Here is a 21646-nt window from a genome sequence, read left to right on the forward strand (position 1 = left end):
GGGCCTGGGTACATTTTTTAAAGCTCCAAGGTGATTCTAATGTACAGCCAGAGTTGAAGTTATTTACAATCAGTAGTCATATTTGAAGTTTATAAAAAATTTGGTGTATGACAGATGAAGAGTTTAAAGACCCTTATCTCAACAAGTGGTTAACTTCTAACCACTGGATGCTCTTATTTCATCATTATCAACTAGAATTGCTTATGCATTTATTTAATTTTATACAATCAGTTTGCATATTGATGTACTTAAGCTGAGTATTTTATTGCCCTTCAGCAGTTAAAAGATTCTAAGAAATTCCTTTTTTAAAGTAAAGTATTTATTTTGAAAACTGAAGGATTATCACTTAACACCTTGACTCTTGCAAATTCGGCTACTGATAATTAATCACACTTTGCATAAAATAATCTTGTCACTTTGTAGGCTCGATATAGTCTTCAAATATTTTATTATGGTTTCTAGATTCTATTATCCTCTGATACTGTAGGTCCAAGTCTCTTTTCCCCCTTAAGATGGTTGAGAAATTTAGTAGCATAATGCAATGTTATGCTTTTAGAATAATGTACAGATGTCAGATTTTAATTATTTCATTTTATATCTAAAAATATGTTAGTAAATTTGGATGAGGTTTAACTTGGTTTTTATTCCCTTGAAATGACTCTTGCATCAGGATACTGGCTTTTACTTATTTAACAAAGAAAAGAATATTATGATTAATTTCAGTATTGGTATTACTAATTTTATATTCAAGGAGCCTATAGTAGAAAACACTAAAAGGTCCCAAATTTCCAGTGACAAGTATCTTTAAATGTTTTTCTGAGAAAATATTTTAGAATAATAAAAACAAGAAAGGATCTATTTACCACTCAAATTAGTTCTGGGGATTATGGACAAAGAGTTTGGGATAGTAAGTTAAATCGAAGTACTGCACAGATAAAATAAAAGTGGGGCTTTTTAAAAAGGAAAATGACAGTGATTAAGTAAAAACAATTTTCAAAGTTTGTATATAATAATAAAATTACTACACAGGTTGAAACTACCAAAATGTCAGGGAAAACCCAATTGTCAAGAGGATTACAATTTGAAACTCCTTAAGAAAATTATTTTCTGCATAATTGAATTCTTACACCTTATAAACCTCTTTAAGTATGTTTAAAATTATTAACTCAAAATCCTACTTTTTCATGAGTTTATATGAACAGGCAGCATTTCTTTAGTAGTGATATACATATTAGCTGGATGACTTTTAGAAGGTGGCTGAGAAGCTAAGTCATCTTGTTTGATGTATCTCTACTTCAAACAGCATATGAACTCCTCTATATATTTGTGTGATTCAAACTTCCATAATCATTATTTTAAATGCACAGATATGTGAGAAAAGGCATTTATTAAACTAGTCAGTTAATCTTAGTACATAGAACTTTCTAGAAACCAAATGATCCTGCTCCTCTTTCTAAGGTGTCTTTAAGACAAAATGTGTACAGTAAGGAGGCCACTGGTTTATTCTGGTTAGTGAGCAAGCTGTCTGATGCAATTCTACTAGTTATTTTAAAACAACAGTCAGTTTTTCTATGCTGACTTCAACCTTTTTTGCTGGTTCATTTGTGTAGGTAGAGTCCACACTGGATAAAACTTTGTTATTTACAAGTTTAAACAAAGGTCACTTCCCCTGTAAGCTAGCCATCAGCTAAAGCTACTGGACAAAGCTGTTATTTTCACACTCATCTCTTTTTACCTCTTGATCTGGATACATAATATTGATTTACTCACCCTGAATGAATAGGGCTGGAAGAAAGAGCCACGTTGTCTAAGTTCTCAGTGCCCCAGCTGAGACGGTAAGAATTCCTTTCTGCCTCCTTGGCTAGAGTTGACACCTAAATACAGAGAGCAGTGGATTTAATAAAAATACTTTCCTTCACTTAAATAAAATATAATGAACTCTAAAAAGTGGTATCACAGGAAGGTGATATTACCATCTTTTCATTTAAAAATAGAAGACCGAGCCATTAAAATGTATCTTTTATAACACATTGCTATTTAAATTATACTAATGACATAAGACCACATTTGTGTAATCGTCATGGCAAAGGGCAGGTATTCCCATCTACTTCTCTACATCTAACCAGCCAAAACTGATAAAAATCACATCTAAGATTAAAATATTCCATAACAATCTCTAATGGTTTTCTAATAACAGATAACAATTTTAAATACAAGGTATATTTTCACAGGTACCTTTCACTTCCTACCTTCAATGCACCCTATCTCACTTTTTCCTTTACCAGAGATTTTTAGAAAGACATTCATTTTCACATCTAATCTCCACAGAAGAATACAGTCTAGGTGAAGTAACAAGCCGCATACAGATATCGCTTGAGAAAAGCCCTCCAACTCTTATCCCAGCTTGTCAACTGAATTAAGACAATTCCCTTTCAGACAGAAAAACTTTCTCTGGACATTTCCCGCAACAGGTACCGTCGGAAAGCTCTCCGGAAAGCTGAAACGTCAAAGTAAAAAGTCACATACCTGGTGACTGGGGATGACAACTGTGTCGTCAATCATGGCACTGTCCCTCAGGTAAGAGGCATGGCTCAGGGTGTGAGACCTGTCGGAACTGAAGGATCGGAGGCTGGTAGGTTGGCAGGAGGCCATGGTCATATAGCAACGGCAGGAGCAGGGTTGGGAGGATGGAAGGGTGAGCCGAGCAGGAGAGTGAAAAAAGCGCGCTATTAGCTAACGGTGCAACTTCCAGGGGGCCACGAATTGCAACGGTGGGAGAAGGAAACACAGGTCTCTGTGTCACCCTACCTCTCTGTCCAACAACTAAAGGAACACATCTTTTGACTGGTTCCTAGCACTCAATGGCAAGGGCACAAGGGAATCCAGAAGTTAAAATTTGATACTTCTAATCTGATTTCTTTTCTTCCCAGAAATGTCTGAAACCAGCAAACTCTAGCTCACTTACTGCCAGGACCAGAGATTCACACAGGAAATTATGCCAGAATAGACTGGTTCAGTCTGTGTTAAACGTTAACCTCCCTGCAACTAAGAAAAATATGAAGAGGGGGAACGAGACCACCCTCAGAGAGCACAGAAAGAAAGCACGGGTTTCCTCTTTGCTCATTTTCCATTCTCTGCATGCCTCATTCCCCTCCTGTCCAACTGCGAGCGACTGCCCGCGGGTGCATTCCCCTGGAAGGTACAGAGTGAAATGAACTGCGGCCAGAGGCATGCTTCCTGCGGAAGTGGAGTTCCTCTTGTTTGTCTCTGGTGTCTCCAACAACGCTATTTCAAAGGGCGGCATTGTTCCCTTTGCACGTCCTCTGTGTGGTGAGTGAGGCACAAAGAGTGCTGGTTGCTGTGGCAATAAGACGCAAGAGCGCAAGAAACTGAGTCTAAGCACCAGCCCAGGACACAAACACATCTGTCAGCACAGAAACAAACTGCCAGAGACACAACCGAAAACGAGGCTTGGCTTCAACATGGGATTTAGGCCTTGGGAATCAAGGGTTTATATTTTGGATACGTCGGAATTTCCGAGTTCTGAATTACAGATGCAAATGCGATGGGCAAAACCTGACATTTGCATAAGTGCAATTCATTCCTTCTTAATCAATTTGTACGATCAAATGACAAATAGACTGATGTCTCACAGAAGCTGTATTTTATTCGTATTGGTCCAGGAATTAAATATCCACATTCAAAATAGTAGCCCAAAGCCCATAGGGAAAAAGATATGCAAGCTTTCACAATATTTATAGAAGCAAAGTTTCATTTACTTTCAGCTAGTGGGTATTTGGCCAGTGAAGCACTGTAGAATTATGGACTAAGTGTCTGGTTAGCATATTTCTTAGTAGAAGCTAATCTCATTTTTCAAATAGACCTAATATTATAAGCTGTATACTGTCATTTTTATGAGGTGTCAATATAGCCAACTTCCATTATCTTTGAGGAAATCATCATTTGGTAGATAATTCATAATAATTGAGGGCCTTCTCCTTCCTATTCTGCTGTAGTTTTTTTTTTAAATAAATATTTTTAAGAAATGTTTCTAATATTATTATTATTTATTTGAGAGAGAGAGTGAACATGAAATTTGGGGAAGGTCAGAGGGAGAAGCAGAATCCCTGCTGAGCAGAGAGCCTGATGTGGACTGGATCCTGGGACTCCGTCACCTGAGCAGAAGGTGAGGTCGCCTAACCGACTGAGCCACTCAGGCACCCCTAGCTGTAGTTTTTATGTCCCCAAAACAGATCTGGAATATTAGAAGGCAAGTGACATGAATTAAAGGAGTTGACTGATCCTGTACAAATCTTAGCTTATAATGAAATGAAATCTAAATCTAACTTGGTAACTCACAATTTTATGTTTTACAGGGTCTTAGAGAAGACTGAGACTCCAGCAGCCAAGGCTGGGGCCACCCAGATGTCTTCTTGTACCCAACTGCAGGGCTTTCAGTTTTGGCAGCTGATCGATATTGGGGCTGGTTTTACAGGTGTGCAGTTGGGTTTTGATGGTGCACTTCATGAACAGGCTGCAGGCTGGTAGGACTGACTCTGGCCTAAACTTGAATCTCTGTCTGTGGCTTTAGGATTAAAAATCCAAACTGTAACTTTTTACATGCAAAGGTTTTAAATTGATAGGGATAAACAGTGCAAAAGGAGCAAGAGGCACTGAGGTATAGGACTAGACATGCCCGCTCACAACAGCAAGTAGAGACCCAGTCACTGACATAACTGCCTAGTGACATAACTGCCACCACTGCAAAGGTCTTAACTTGGAAAAAACGCAGCCAGGTCCCAACTGCCACTTTTGGGGAGAGACCATAGCTGGGTGGATGTCTGTCTCCGTAGGAATGAGGTATGAAAGAGCTTGTTTGGCTCTAAGCGCAGAGCTGTATTTTGCAACCAATATGCCGATAATAAAGGTGGATTTTTGGTATTTATCTACCTGATACCCAGGTCTCTCTCTCAATTGGTTTGAATCAGGAGGGGGAAGGGGGTATTGTTGTTATTTTATTTTTTTTGTCCTTCTTAAAGTCCCAACAGGAAAGAAAGAAAAGAAAGAGAAGGGAGACGGAAAAAAAGAAAGAGCTGACTTAGAACCAAAAAGGAGATTAGGGTAGAGAGAGAAAAATATCAGGATCTGAAGACAGGGAGTGAGAAAAGTTGGGAAGTGAGGGAGCCAGGGAGAAGGGATGAGTTGGAACTATGCCTAACTATCTCTACTGCTGTGTTCCTGGCTTACTGTTTACTGCCTTCTAAAATGCTAATTGAATGTTTAATCAATTTTATAGTTTCTAACTGCCCTTTTCTCTTATATATAGAACTCGCTTAAATAAATAAAGTTAGAATATTCCAGCAGTAGAGAAATTACTGTAATGGAATAATGATCAGCAGAAACATTGGGAATAAGTCAAGTCTCTGAGTAAAAAATTTTCTATCCTGACTTAAAACATCAGAAACAAGGTTAAATATTTTATGATCCAAAACATTTCTTGTTCATTAAGTCAGAGGTCATCCCATTCAGTTAATAAATTCATAATAACACATATCTATAGAAGTCTGTATGTGCTGTTCAATGAAGGACTGTGCCAAAAGTTATGGTCTTAAATTTTAATTCTCTGCACTACAGTAAACTACTTTATGGACACATAATAGGCAGTCTGTAATTTCATAAAAAATGTAATAATCACTATCTTAGTAAGCTGTGGTATTAGAGGTTTAATTAATGAAGCTTTTGAACCTTATTAAACTAGTAAATATCTAAAAATTTCAATTGCTTAATGCACGGAAAAGCTTCTGTGGCCCATTGATACTTAGAATTTTACACTAAATTTAATTTGTAAGCAATAATTAAATGAACATCAAATCTAAATAATAAGAACTTGGATATATTTTTATCAATTTACATTAAATTGTTCATATTTTTGTTCTCCTGCTTTCATGTAAAATTTAGGCATCAGAATAGTTCTTCTACCATTCCAACCATACACAGACTTAGGTTCCTTTGGGGAAGCCATGCTAATGTTTTACCAACCACAAGGTGGGGCTGTGACAGTAAAAGTCAGGCCAGAGTCTTGTCACAGACTTGTATTCTGGTAATATATTCACCCTTCTAACTCAGCTATCAATTCAATAGCTAAAAATCCTAATTTGAGAACAAATCCATAATTCTAGAATATAAGCACCTCCTGCCAACACACACACACACACACACACACACACACACATACACACTACGCACATTGCACAGTGAGCAGGGAAATGTGGATGTATCCAGGAAGTGTCACAGTGTTTTCATGCTATTTAATACCTACCTGGGCATGGTACTATTGAAAGCATACCAAATAAATAACGAAAAGTAAAAATGGTTACCAAAAAAAGAAAACTCCGATTGAATTGCATAAAGAAATTTAAAAAAAAAAAAAATCCGTGAAATCCATGAAAATGAGATGTTGCTTGTAATTCCATGTTGGAGATCATGAATACAATCTGGGGTTCTAGAAATGCTAGTGAGGACCTGGAGAACAGACCATGGTTTGTTTGTTCCATACACCATCTTTACATGCTGGTAAGTGTTCAGTTTAAGCAGAATCGTCAAACCATGGACCCTGTTTTATGGAAAGTATTGTTCTAAATCTTCCATAACCTAGTACTTTCAAAGAAGGAAAAAGGATCAGATCAAGAACTTAATAAAATAGACCATGCTGGAAATGAAGGGTTTTTTTCCCCTCTGACAGTGATGTGATTATTTATAGATTATTATGACTTTGTTTAAGGCCATATATTTCATGTTCTCCAAATTTGAAATCTTTTCCTAGAAATTTTAGTGATGCCTCAGTCTATCTGTCTGTCAGAACCCAGTATATAAAAAAACCGGTCCCATCACCAGTCCCCCCGACTTTCACCTCAAGTGGCTTCCTCTTCTGTCTCTTGACTCCAAAGACCACCCTCCCATCTACATCATTGAAGCCAAAGGGTCAATCAAACATTCTTCTTCTTTTTCACCCATCCCATGAAATCCATCACCAAATCTGGCTACTTTTACCTCACAGATATGCTCTCAAATTTGTCATTTCCCAAATTCTCTCCATGATTGCTACCACTAAGGTTAAAGGTCAAGTCTTCTCTTAACAGCTTCAGCTAATATTCCTGCCATAGATTTTCAGATGCTTGTAACTGCCAGGTTTGGCCCTTTGACAATTCTCTCTAAAACTTATCCTTTTAGTGTATAGTCAGAGGGAGCCATCCAAAACGCAGACAAGCTCTCCCCCCTCCTTCACATTATGCTCTACCAAAACTGTGCTGTTCCTTCTCTCATATACCATGAGCCTTTGCTCATGATCTCATTAAAGCTTGAATGCCCTCTCCACCTTTTCCTCACCATCATTACCCATCACTTTGTCTCAGTTTGAGCCCATCTCCTCTAGAAAGCCTGAGCCCTGGGGCTTTAGTTATACTCTGTGGGTACTACTAGCCTAGTTTCTCTCACATGCCATCAAACTATGATTTTAGCTTTCAAGTCCGGTCATGTCTGTACCTCTAGCACCTACCACAAGCCAGCCCAGAAAGGTACTTATTATATGCACACTGAATCATTAAAAAAAAAAAAAAAAAGAAAGAAGGAAGTAGGGAAGAGGCATTGATGTTCATTGGAAAACTCCAAGAAAAATTTGTTTTTGCTAATTATCCATTTAAAATTAACTACACTTTAAGGTATATATTTCTTAGACTACAAGTATGTTAACTACAGCTTAGAATACAACCAAGATGAAAACTGCAAACCTATGATTACTGACTAGTGAAAAACTTCACACTACATATGTTAACCTAAATCGGCAGTCAATCTTTTGATGAAGTACCATGGAATGTTCTTATTCAGCTTGCCTCAAAAAATAACAAACACCAGTTGGGTAATAATCAGAAATTTTATACTGCAGAATATGACATAAACCTTTTCAGATTTGCCTATAAAACCTGTGCTCCTTCAGATTTTGCTCAGATTGCTTTTGTATTCAAGATCTTGGAGGATTTGGGTCTAATTCTTTCTTATGAAAGTCAATTTCAGGCACTTTGCTTCTGAATTTGTTTCTTTTTCATCCTTCTTCACAACACCCTTTCAGTCACAGAATCTGTACCACTAACAAAAATACCCATAAGGTAAAATGGTCCTTTTTATTCGCCTGAGAAAAAAGTGATAAATGATTACAAACACTATACTGAAATGTAGAGAGCTCTTTACTTATTGCTCTGCTTCTTACTAGTTGTCTGACTTTTACTGTCACTTAAACTCTCTAGCCCTCCGTTTCCTGCTCTTTAAAATAGGCACTTCAAGTTGCTCAAGGGTGCAGTAAGATATAACATGCAGTACCTATTAAGTATCCTTAATTATGTCTATTTTTTTTAATTATCATCATGAAAAAGGGTCGCATTGCCCTCTGGCTGGTGCCAAGGGTCAGGACTAGGGGACTACCTGTCGGAGCGGGCTCCCTCCAAGCTGTACCGCAGGTAATTCATGCCATCCAGGAACTGACTGCTGGGTAGCGAATCGTCGCCTAGTTCTTTCAGATCCTCGGGCCGAAGGTATTCTCCCCCATCCCCTGTCATTGTGTCGTCACCTTGAAGCAATCAGAGGAAGACGGAGGAAGGATTATTTGTTGAATGTCGTATTAACTACAAAATAGGGCGAAGATCGTGGGAAAAAAAGGCAGAAAAGCACTTACATCACCAAAACACCACACACCCAATAAAAAACACATGCAACCATGGGGCACCTGGGTGGCTCAGAGGTTAAAGCCTCTGCCTTCGGCTCAGGTCAAGATCCCAGGGTCCTGGGATTGAGCCCCACGTTGGGGCGGGCTCTCTTCTCAGCAGGGAGCCTGCTTCCTCCTCTCTCTCTACCTGCCTCTCTGCCTACTGTGATCTCTGTCTGTCAAATAAATAAATAAAATCTTTAAAAAAAAAAAAAACACATGCAACCATGAAGTGCTAAAACTCAAAGAAACAATATTTGGCCCATTTTTCTATTGCTTATCAAGAAAAAAAGAAATGACCTGAATTGTAATTCTCTTAATATCAGTCAGTTTTCTTTACTCATCTCTTTGTTGGCATAGCTGGTTTATAGCTATATTATTTAACTTATTCTACTATGTAGACTACTGAACTTCTAGACATAGTTCCAATAATTTCGTACCTAATGTCCGGCATTAACAATCTCTTCATGTCATTGGCAATATGCTAAGAAATATCTACTGCTCGGGGCACCTGGGTGGCTCAGTCAGTTAAGCGTCTGCTTTCAGCTCAGGTCATGATTCCAGGGTGCTGAGATGGAGCCCTCCCTCGGGTTCCCTGCTCAATGAGGAGTCTGCTTCTCCCTCTCCCTGCCCCCCAACTCATGCTCTCTCTCGCTATCTCTATCTCGAACAAATAAACAAGATCTTAACAACAACAACAAGAAATATCTACTGCTCTAAAACAAATATGTGATATAGTATGTGGAGGGATATGATTTATAAATTAACAAGATATGCACATTAGGGAAAGAACACTAGAACGAAGTGAGCAGATTGTGACATTTCAAGAAACCTGGAATTCAATTTTAAAAATATTACTGAGCATAAAAAGGATGTTTTGTTGGAAACTAGGTGGCTTCCCAAAGGTGAACAACAGGGGAAAAAAGAGAATTAAGTAATCAGGTAGTAGCAGAAAGCAATGACTAAGAGTGGTAGTTCATATTCAGAAGCCCAAATGCTAAGGTACATTCCCTGCCTGTGATTAGGAATAGAATACTTTCACAAATATCTTTTTCAGGTAACTGAATAAGTAATATCTCATTCACAGACGTGCTATACGCCATTAACATACTGACATGGAGAAATAATACGGTTGAGAGAAACTGTTTTTGATGACTTCTTGAGACATTAATGACACACTTTAAACCTGATGACCTACTAAAGGACAACTTGAAGGACAACTTCATTCCTATAACTAAGTTAAAAATTCATTATTATATTCTCATTTGTTTCAAGTAATTGTTCTAAATCAACACTAATTTATAAAGGTACAACACTAAAGAATTATAAGAAGGATATGTCTCAAAAAAAAAAGGATAGGTCTCTGACATTTCACTGCTTATATATATGATCTTAAGATCTCAGATATACATTAAAGGATTATTAGCTGTCTAAATTACTTAAAGCTAATGATAGATTTTTTTAAAAAAGACCTTCCAATAAATGGAGATATCATTTATTCACCATTTGATTTTTCTCTCAAAGACAATGCATTTAACATTTGACACTTACAAGTCTCATCATTAAAAATATTTTCATGGCTTCTTCAGTGACACCATCAGATTTTTACAGAGTTTTAGCAGAATGAGTTAGGCTCCACAGAGTATTAATTAAAAGTTGAGTTCTCAGAATTGGATAGACCTGGCTTCAAATTTTAATTCTGTTATTTACTGGCCTGTTAATCTTCCAGAGCCTCAGTTCTCACAACTAGTAAATGGGAATGATACTAATAATCTATCTCACACAGTAGGTGTATGAATTAAATAACATAAGAATGTGTAATCAAATGCCAGATATACTAATTGCTAGCTATTGTTTTTATTAACACAAAACGGTAAAAATGTGACACATCAATGAAATACGAGCTCAATTTCATTTATGCAAAAATACTTTTAAATGTATATATCATAAAGAAAGAAGAAAAACTGTACTGTTTAAATATTCGTAAATCTGATGGCTCCAAGGAAAACTTGAGTAAAGTTTTTAAAATTATGTTGTTTAAAGAGTGCCCGCCCACCCTTACATACATTTTCCTCTCTAAAGTGTTTCCTCATGGGGTGCCTAGGTGGCTCAGAAGGTTAAGTGTCTGCTTTCATCTAAGGTCATGATCTAGGCTCTGGGATTGAGTCCCCCATCTTGGGCTCCATGCTCAGTGGGGAATCTGCTTCTCCCTCTCTTCCTGCCTCTCCCCCTGCTTGTGCTCTCTCTGTCTCTCTCATTCCAATGAATAAAATCATTTAAAAAAAAAATCTACTAAATAAAACAACAAAAAATTTTTTTTAACATCTCACAAAGCAAGATGTAACAATAATAGCAATCTACAGATAACAGTAGGGTCAAACACAAAATGCATGATACTGGTCAACCTTAAGAACCAAAAAGATGAGAGGAGAAAGAGAGATCACTTTAGGATGGTGTGGTGGGTTCAGCAGTGTCGACCCCCGCCCCCCCCAACACACAAATCTCACTTCTATTTGGAACCTGAGAATGGAGCCTAACTTGGAGATAGGGCTTTTATAGATGTATCTAAGTTAAGGACTGAGGTGACATCACATTGGATAGCTCCAATGAGACTGTTCTTTGAGACACAGGGGGAAATGCCACAGGAAGGCAAAGATTGGAGTGATGTGTCTACAAGCCAAGGAACAAACACCAAGGATCACTGACAGCCACTGGACACCTGAAGACACCAGAAAGACTTTACCATAGAGTATCAGAGGTTAGTATGGTCCCACCATAAACTTTTCACTCTCAGAACTGTGAGAGGATAAATTTGAGCCACCAAGTTTGTGGTAATTTCTTGTGATAGTCCTAGGAAATTCCAGTGAAGCTGGAGAAGGAGTCACTGAAGAAGGATATTAGAGATGATCATTTGTTTGGATTCAACTTTAATGGACAGGGATTGACGCTACTTCAGATGAGAGGCTCATGTGTAAGGGGTCATGGAGGGCAATAAAAACAGTGAGAATGAAGGAGTAACACACATCACTTATTTAGAGAATACTACGTGAAGTAACTTGGCAAAAGTAAATGTTCGTGATGGTAAGCCATGATGAAAAGTCCATAAAGAAAATCAGTGTCTAAATAGTGATCAAATCAAGATTAAACATTTTATTATAAGATTTGTAGGACTTAATTGTTCTTACTACTTCCTTCCTCTTATGTAATTGGTAAGTCTATATATGGCCATACTTTATGAGTCAAGTAAGTTGGGGTCCCCCTTTGTTTATTTCTGGGAGAAAAAAAATTCTAACATCAATTCTATGAATTGGTTTACCAAGCCACAGGCATTACCTGGTTTGCATATAAATCTAAATTATTTCCAGAAAAAAAAAAAACAGCCAACTTGTTAACATTTGGGAAGATAAGCTCTACTCTTATTTATGAGAAAGTGAAAGAAATAGTTGGCTGCAGAATCTGTCATGTAATACGAGGAGACTCATATTACATGAGGAGGAGCCCGCTGTCAAGTGTTCACAGCTGAAGTGTGACAAAAGGAGACAATGGATGGTTCCTGTACATTTCATCATAACACTCAGCCATTCTGGAGTTCTCTTGACTACCATTAGTACTCATCATTCTAGAGAACCGGTGGAGAAGTTTGTACAAACCATTCGCACACAAACCTTTGAGTATAGGGGGCAGATGGGTCAAATTTCTACAGGTATTTTAGTTATGTAAGTGTTATCACCCCTGAGCCCCACCATGTAACTTACTGCCATGGAGCTGAGTCAGCAAAGGTAGGGATCAACTCATGATCCTATGAAGACATACAGGATTACATTTGCAGCTGCATTTTTCGTCTGCATGGTACGATATTCTCAGATTGAATTCCCATTTCTATCTTTTCCTTCCATGTCTCCACCATGTTGTCCCACCAGGACTTATATATAATCTGACTGAGCTATTACAATGGCTCTCACACTGGGTTTACATTCCCCACCCACAACTTGATGGCCATGTGCTGTGGCACAAACTATTTAATATGTTTAAGTCTTAGTCTCCTCCTGTTCAGGTGAGCCTTTCCTCACCTGGAAAAAAAAAATGAGGGGGGTGCCTGGGAGGCTCAGTGGGTTAAAGCCTCTGCCTTCGGCTCAGGTCATGATCCCAGGGTCCTGGGATCGAGCCCCGCATCGTGCTCTCTGCTCAGCGGGGAACCTGCTTCCTCCTCTCTCTCTGCCTGCCTCTCTGCCTACTTGTGATCTCTGTCTGTCAAATAAATAAATAAAAATCTTTAATAAAAAAAAAATGAGGGGGAATCAATAGCCTAGCTTATGTGGATGCTCTGGGGATTAAATGAGACAAAGCCCCTAGCTTTGTAGATGTTTAGTAAATGTTTTCATTTCTGTCAAAATATCTGAGCCTCCTTCCAATTTCTTCCTAATACACTCCTTTAGTATATCACTGCTGGTTTAATCTTTGTGATAATCAGATTTGTTTCTGTCATTATTCAAAATGTTTAACATGTCGTCATTTCCCAGACTTTTCAGGTAAGAACTCAAACATTCACAGTGAAGTCCAGAATGTTTTAATGCATGAGCCAAACCAAATGACTGTATTATTTTGCTACTCTGTGTCTCTCTCATGCACTTTCTCCTCTCAGGGCCTTCACACTGTGTGGAAGTGTGTCTCTAAAACCTCTAAAAGGCATTGTGTCTCGAAAACCTGTGTCACTTTCCTATAAATCTCTCAGTTTCAGCAAGTCCACGGGACCGCACTGCGTCTCTCCAACTTTAGTTTCCAAGGCAGATATGAAAAGTGGGTGACATAGTGTCTTCTGTTCTACTTCATTTAACTTCTACATTATCTCTCCATCGATGTTTTGTAAAGACATGTACTGTGTTCACCTCTGATTCCCCAATGGTAGCAGTTCTAGTAAAATCACTCTTACTATCGGTTGATTGGATTCACAGGTGGATATCCCGATTACTCTACCAAGTTAGCCTGAAAGGACAGCTGTACTTGGCTTGAACATCCTTTTGAGTATTGATAATACTCACAACTATCAAAACAAAAGAGCTGTAAATTAAAAAAAAAAAAAAGAAAAAGAAAGAATTGACTAATACCTTCAAAATACATGTGGCTACACTTTGTCCTTATGAATGACAGGTTCCATGAAAATATCTGAAGCCCATAAAACATTAAATGGTTTGGCAATATGAAAGCCGAATTTCTTTATACTAATTCTTTGCACTAAAAATTACTTCACAATACTCAGATATATCCTATACATAAAAATTATTCAACTTGAATTTCTTTCTGAGGAAAAGAACGTTACTAAGTTTTTGGCTGTCTAAAAGAAGGAAAGCTTCTTCTCTCACCATAAAAGATATTCTTGATCAATAGCCAATATTCCTCTCAAAACAAGACCTTTATCACTAAAAACTCTTAATCTCTAACAGTTTTAATAAAAGCATACAGGATATTATACCTACATATTACATTAGGCAATGAGCAGGTCCCAAAACTGTTTCATATAAATGGAATTACTTTGATCGCACTCAATACTTTGAAGGCACTGGCATTGGAATTATTTAACAAGTATTTAGGAAATAAACTATTTTTAAATTAAATAATCACTTGAATTTATTTGATTTATAAATTTAGATGTTCATGGAAGAGATCTGCTTCAAGTGATACCACATATACCTTGGATCCTTCTTGGGAGATAGAATATTTTATATCAGTTATTTTCCCCCTCTATGCTGAAGATCCTCCTACATAATTTTAAGGGCTTTCATTTTTATTCCTAGTTACCTTCAAGAATCACATGATAACTATCAATTACACATATTTCTAATCACATCTACAACTTATCTTCAGCCAAGAATGATATGAAGTTTATTCAGTCATGCAGTCTAACTTAGTTTTAACAGGTTCCTGGTAGTTAAATGCCAACTTACAAAGAATTATTTTTTTCTCTAAATGTGTATTCTTAGAAGAGAGATTAGTTTTGGCAAAATATTTGTATGATGCTCATTAGGTAATTTAATTATAGTAGTAGTAGGTCTCAACAACAGCAGCAACATCATTAATAGGATAAGCAAGTTATGGCTTTAGTTTCTGAGTTAATAAAATCTACAAGCTCACGTGCATACATATAAAACTCCATCCACATCACACATGCTATTTCAAAAGAAACAGGTTATAATTAGGCATGCATATTTAAATATTAAGCAAGTTGCTTCTCTCCAGTTAAGAAAAATGAAAAGCAAAGCTTTCACTCCAATAGCTTCCTCTCAAGGTACCTGAATCACTAAGAGCTTCCCCATCAATAAAGTTGTCACCAAACTGTTTAAGGGCTGTTAAAAAAGATGATCCCACAAAAGAAAATGTGATGTGCATATATGAATGCTAAAATTAGCTGGCAAGTATTAGGAAGGAACATAAAATTGTTATAATACTTGAAATGCTAACTTTGACAATTATTAATTTACTTTTAATAACCCAGTGACCAAACATTTGCTCCTTCATGTCCTAAGCTCTCACAAAAGCCAAGATAACTCACTACCTGTTACCAAACAGTGAACGAACTAGTTCCAGATAATGACATCTCCTTGTAAAGTTTCACCTTCTGATTATATCTTGAAGAACCTAAAAATCTACTTTTACTATTTCTCAATAAAAGCAATTAACATTGAGAATAGTACTATTCTTTTCAGCCTGACTCATTTTTTTAGTTCTTTTATCTCTGCAGTGAGGGATTCTCTAGTGTCTTCTATGCTTTTCTCAAACCCATCTAGTCTCCTTATGGTTGTTATTTTAAATTCTGGTTCAGGGTATTACTTAAATCTGTTTTGCTTAGATCTCTGGCTGTGCTCTCTTCTTGTTCTTTCTTTTGAGATGAGTCCCTCCATCTTGGCATTTTGTCTAGATCTCTGTCTTCTGCATTGCAGAAAGCCTGTTATATTCCCTGCTCCTTAAAGCAATGCTGTATTAAGAAGAAATCATCCACTGTCCAGGACCTGATGCTTCAGAGTCTTTGGTGTGTGCTGTGTGCACTCTGCTGCTGGGTTTTGGCTGCTCTTTCCCTCAGATTAATCCTTGGCAGAGTTTCTCTTTGTCTACAGTGGGAAGCTTTTGGACCTTCTCCAGTGTGTGGCAAGTTTTAACTAGTACTATTCTTTATGGCAATAGTCTTTCAAACATACACATTTGACCAAAAGCTGTACTATGGAAATTTGGCTACGTACCTCATTTGCTGCATTCATGATTTTTTGGCAGATTTTTTTGTTCAAGAAAAGTCAACTCCGCTAACTGAAGTAGAAGTCGGGAGCTGGAAACTCTCGCGGAGGGACAGACTTGCAGCACAACGCCCCATCCCCACCCCAGGCAGTCCCCTGTACTCCCGTTAGAGCAACAGACTTCACAACGTCTGAAATCCACTACCTTTGAAAATTTTTGTCAACTCTAAAGCTATACAGAGCATGTTTTATGATTTAAACAAATTCTTATGTTGAATTAGTATGACTTACATGTTATTTTTAAACTTATCTAAGCTCCTCTCCTCTGGAATTAAAATTTATTCTGATTATTTGAACCAACCAGAAACAGACTTCTCAATATACCATTGAGAATATACTTCAAAGTCTTTCACTTTAAGGCATTTTAATAAAAAAAGCATGTTAACATAATTAAAACATGTATTAATAATAATTGTATTATCAGGTAGATTTTTCTAACATATGGCCAATTTCCAGCGTCTTTGTCTTTCCCCTTTTCCAGTCATTACTTAGTAAGACATTAAAGATAATACCCATTGAAAATGGACAAATCACTATCTTCTTTCCCCATATGACAAAAGTAGATGTTTTGAAACAGAAGTGAAAAAGTGACTTGAAATGTTAAGAGGTTGTCACCCACACTCACGGTACCAGCTTAGTTCCAGAGAAAAAGGATAGCTTGCTTGCCTTTGTGTAAGACAATGAAGACCAAATAAAAGTCTTACCTTCTTCATCAGAAACATCAAGAACCTCAGTCATCGTCTCAGGAACATTTAGCTTGTGTTTTTCAGTGATAGTCTGGGAAGAAAAAAAAATATTGATATGCAAGTTAAAATCAAACAAAAGAGAAAGCAATCACAGAGGAGGTCACGTGGATAGCATCAGCAAGCCATAAGTCCTTGAGCATTTCATCTCCCCACATGTATGTTTTGGGAGCTTATTCTCTTTCATGAAAATTCATTTGTTCTTTTGGAAGATAAATGATCATTGACTCCAGTGAAGTCATACAAGTTCAAACTGAGGATTGCTGGGGGGTGGGGAGGGTTAGGATAGGGTGGCTGGGTTATGGACATTGGGGAGGGTATGTGCTATGGTGAGTGCTGTGAAATGTGTAAGCCTGACAATTTATAGACCTGTACCCCTGGGGCAAATAATACATTATATGGTAATAAAAATAACTGATAAAACAGTTCATTATTTTGAGTTCCTATTTGAAAAATAAATTCTTTAATGATGGCATTAATTAATCATATTGAGAAAGCAGGTTAATGTTTTCAGGACTTCCCTAAAATGAACTGAGTAATGTCTCCAGAAAAGTTTTAAAAAGAAGCAATGAGTGTAGTAATTTATTAAAAACAAAGCCTTTGGAAAAGAAGTTGTAAACAATGTGCAAGACAAACTATTTGGGCAGAAAATGTGATGCATCTCTTCTGGGATCAGAGGACCAAGAGTAGAGAGTCAATCATCCTTCTGGTATTACACTGGTCTATAATTCTTGTTTGTTACTTATTCCCCTTCACAAAGGCACTCCCGAGTTGTCGAGTCCACCGCCTTCCATTCCTGATATGCAATGTAAGGTTAAGAGACCAGATTCTGGAGACTGGCTGCCTGGGTTCGAACGCTAACTTTATCAATTCTTAACAAGTTCCCTCATTTCTCTGGACCTCAATTTTCTCATTTATAAAACAGGGATAATACTGCTACTTCATAAAGTTGTTTTGAAGATTAAATAATATACACAAGAGGTCTAAGGACAGTGCTTGAAATATGTTAGCCCTCAATAAATGTCAGCTAGTATAACATCATTATTATCATTATAATTCAGTATTAAATTCCTCTTGTAACTGAAGATCCTCTGAACTTTTTAGTCATTCAGGCACTCAGGAAACATTTTGAGTGCCTACTACATGCCAGGCACTGTTTTAGACACCAGGGATACCACAATGATTTAAAAAATAAAAAAAATCACACTACTTCAAATACCACCTACAGACAATGAAGTCTCAAACTCCTATCTCTAGTGTCTGTACTGAAAATGTAGTAAGTGCACTGACTGGCACCATTATGGGAATTCTAAGAATCTAATCTCTCAAAATAAGTCAACTCTTCAACTAAAGTCACTAAAATACAACAGTAAATAGGTTATCTTAGGTTTTTAAGCTTTGCTACATGGATATTACAGACTTTTTTGAATGACACCAATTTCTTTTCTTTCAGAAAGCAGTAGAGAACTTCAAATAGATTTATAAGGAAATTCAACTAATCTGAAAATGTATTCACATCTACCTGTATAATATCTGTGTGTCAGGAGGGATTGATGAAATCATAATGTGATACTGCATTCTGTGAACCCTTTCAGTGGTTCCCCATTTCCTCAGAAAACAAGCAAATGGCCTAGGAGAGCTGGGTGATGTAGTAAGGAGAGGCAGGGAGACCTCCCCTCTCTCCTCATGCTACAGCCATGTTCGCAGGTCACGGTCTCTCACACCTCAAAATTTTTCCATCTATTCCTTCATTTACCAGAAATATTTTTCTCCCCTTTTCTTGGCTCATATTAGATGTAATTCCCTTGGAGAAACATTCCCCAATCCTCCCTGATGAGTCTGTTTCACCGTGATTGCCTCCTGCTGTGTACAGTCACGACACGGGAGACACCACACCACACACAGCGGTCTGCGCCTTCTCTGCTCCCACACGAGAGTGAGTCATTGAAGAGTTGGTCTGTTTCCAAAGAATCTGAAATCTAGCAGGTGCTTCTCAAATATATATTGAAAAAATCAATGATACAAAATTAGGCAAAATATATGTGAAATCCACACAACAACTAAATAGATATTGTTTGGGGTGATAAACCAGTTCAAGAATGGGAAGAAACCAAGAAAGTAAGGGAAGTCTCATGTTCTCTGGATGAAGGCACAATTGGAGAGCAAAGCTTTCCCAAATGTTGATTATGGTATTTAAATAATTCCATAATGTCTTATTTACTGAAAACAAACTCAACTTTAGGAAAGACAAAAGCATCCATTCAAAATTCTGGATATTAATAGCTGGTCAATAAGTATTTGTTAAACTTAAGAAGACTATTGTATGGCTTATTTTATTTTTTAAATTAATTTATTTATTTGAGGGAGAGAGAGTGCATGAGCGGGGGGGGATGGGGGCAGAGAGAGAGAGAATCTAAAGCAGACTCCACATGGAGCAGAGCGGGATGCCAGGCTCAATCTCACATCCCTGAGACCATGGTCTGAGGTGAAACCAAGGCCAGTGCTTAACCGACTGCACCACCCAGGCGCCCCCCTCATTTAATTATTTTAATAGTAATTAGCTTACAAATTTAACATGGATAAATTAAGACTTATGTTCCGTATCCATGGTTTTTAACTCTAGCTGCATATTAAAATCATTAGAGAAGATTTTAAAACTCCATTACTTTGATACCATGGCAGGACAATTAAGTCAGAGTCCTGCGAGTTCAGCTGTGAAACAGTTGCTCAGACGGATCTATTGTGCAGCTCAAATCACAACCCATTTGGAAAAGTGTATAAACTGCAGAAAGTGACTTGCATTTAAAATATGGGAAAGACAGGGATGTCCTATTAAGCTATGATAATCCATTAAGCATTTTCTGAAACTCTTTTTATAAGATCTTCAGTGTAAATAAAATGATTCAAAAATGTAAAGGGATAGCTACCATATTAGACTACACCAGGAAGTTTATTTTTCGGAGATGTTCTAGAGTATCTGCTCTTCACAGGAAACATTCCACAAGAGGATGCTTCTCTATTTGAAAATAAGTGATGGAAATATTTCTAAATGATTAAGTTATATTGCCTGATATACTTTGTTTATATTTTCTTCAAATTTCTAAGACTGGACTGGAATTTCTAAGACTGGAAATACCATTGCTTTAGTTTGGTCATTGAATACTATCAAAGTTATTACCAGCAAATATTCGTGGCAACAGAAAAAGTAACACACAGTGATCACACTGGTCACAGATATTTTTCTGTACCAAGAGTAAAAATGCCCTCTTTATGCAATGTAGTAAGTACAGCAAGCATCTGTTCATGATGTAGTGCTTGACCTTTTAGAAGGCCATCAATAAATATTTGAGTAGATGATAAATAATTCTTCTCACTCATGAGTAATGTTATAAGAAATAAATACATCTTTTCTTTAAAGCGCAGTGAACTTTGAAAACTTGATTATCAAAATATAAATATGGTTTTACAAAATGCATCTAAATAGTACATGGGAAACAAAGATATAATTAAATGATCATGGGCAACTGTCTGCTACAGAATCTAAGAGTCTATAGTCAAGATTAGAAACCAATTTAAAGTTAAAATGGGTAGTGTACTATGCACAAATTTAATAGTATGTAATTAAATCAGATAATACAGCAACATAAATAGGATAGGATAGATGGAAGCCTTAATAAAGAGTTTTAATATTATCACGATGTGGGAAAGATGTAAAAAATAAAACATGAGTCCTTAACGTGCTGTTTTGTAAATAGATATTTGGTTTGTTTCACACAACAGTGGGCTTAACTGGCCTCCCCTTAGCCCACACCCCTCATCAACCATTTCCTTTGTATCACATACTCACCAAGTCACCACATCGTGGTGAGGGATCGTGGCTAATATGCCACCTAGTAAGGCCCACACACAATGGCTCCCATCAGTAGGGTGACAGGCTAAATTTGGTTTTGTTCACAAACCTATTTATACCAAGGGTACATGTTAATAGAATGTCTGTAATAACTGAAATAGTGTGTAAACATTTTTCTACAAAAACCAATGTAAATGGTTTGGGAACCTCAGCAAAGGTCAGTCACCAAAAATAATTTGTACTCAATTAGGTGTGGTTAAGACAAAGCAGATGAGAAAAAAAAAAAAAAAAAAAGGTATGTCAAAAGTTTATAAAGGTTCTGCCCTCAGTATAATGTCACTTTAAGATAATATACAGGATGAATGTGGGGCACCTGGGTGGCTCAAGCGATTGTGTCTGACTCTTGATTTCGGCTCAGGTCCTTAGCTCAGGGTCATGAGATCGAGCCTGGTGATGGGCTCTGCACTCGATGCAGAATCTGCTAGAGATTCTCTCCCTTCCCACCCTGGTGCACACGCTCTAAAAAACAATACATCAATCTTTAAAAATACACACACACACACACACACACACGATGAATACTGTCAAGATATATGTATTATAGGATATAGTAGGATATAGTATGTAATACTGCTGTTCTTTGTGTGAGAATGATCTTTTAGCCTCCTTCTAGTCAGTGGACCCATACTCAAAGAAAAGATCTTGACACTACCTCAAAAGGTGTCCGATGACTTCATGTGTATTTACTGCATTGCTATTTCTAGGATTCCCATTTTAACTGATTTACAGCATCGGATAAAATTTAAGACTTCGAATATGTACATTTTCTTTACTGTCAAAAATTTCTCCATTGTTTAAATGGTAATAGAACTATAGTATCATTTTTATTTTAGTAGTTTATTCAGCAATTTATGATGTTATTTTATTTCAGTAATTCTGGGCCTACATATCAGTGATTATATGCAACTTAAAGCATATCATTTTAAAATTATGCAAATAATACAAATACTGAATG

General features: G+C 37.1%; 1 protein-coding gene across 50 annotated transcripts in view; it reads right to left on the minus strand.

Moving 5' to 3' along the window:
- ANK2 (ankyrin 2) overlaps positions 1-21646 on the minus strand; it is a 323587-nt gene that overhangs the window by 58199 nt on the left and 243742 nt on the right. For 28 of the 50 annotated variants that reach the window (XM_004748037.3, XM_045085498.1, XM_045085524.1 and 25 more), the window contains 4 exons: positions 16743-16815; positions 8476-8620; positions 2527-2629; positions 1771-1874 (listed from right to left, as the gene is read on the minus strand). In XM_004748037.3, the coding sequence (XP_004748094.2) occupies positions 1771-1874; positions 2527-2629; positions 8476-8620; positions 16743-16815 (425 nt within the window). Of the gene's footprint in view, positions 1-1770; positions 1875-2526; positions 2630-6319; positions 6332-8475; positions 8621-15042; positions 15097-16742; positions 16816-21646 lie in introns of all 50 variants that reach the window. The other 22 variants (XM_045085499.1, XM_045085506.1, XM_045085528.1 and 19 more) reach the window with 4 other exon arrangements.

This window comes from Mustela putorius, unplaced genomic scaffold, assembly GCF_011764305.1.
Source record: "Mustela putorius furo isolate JIRA1106 unplaced genomic scaffold, ASM1176430v1.1 tig00000868_pilon_pilon_pilon, whole genome shotgun sequence".
NCBI classification, from domain to species: domain Eukaryota; kingdom Metazoa; phylum Chordata; class Mammalia; order Carnivora; family Mustelidae; genus Mustela; species Mustela putorius.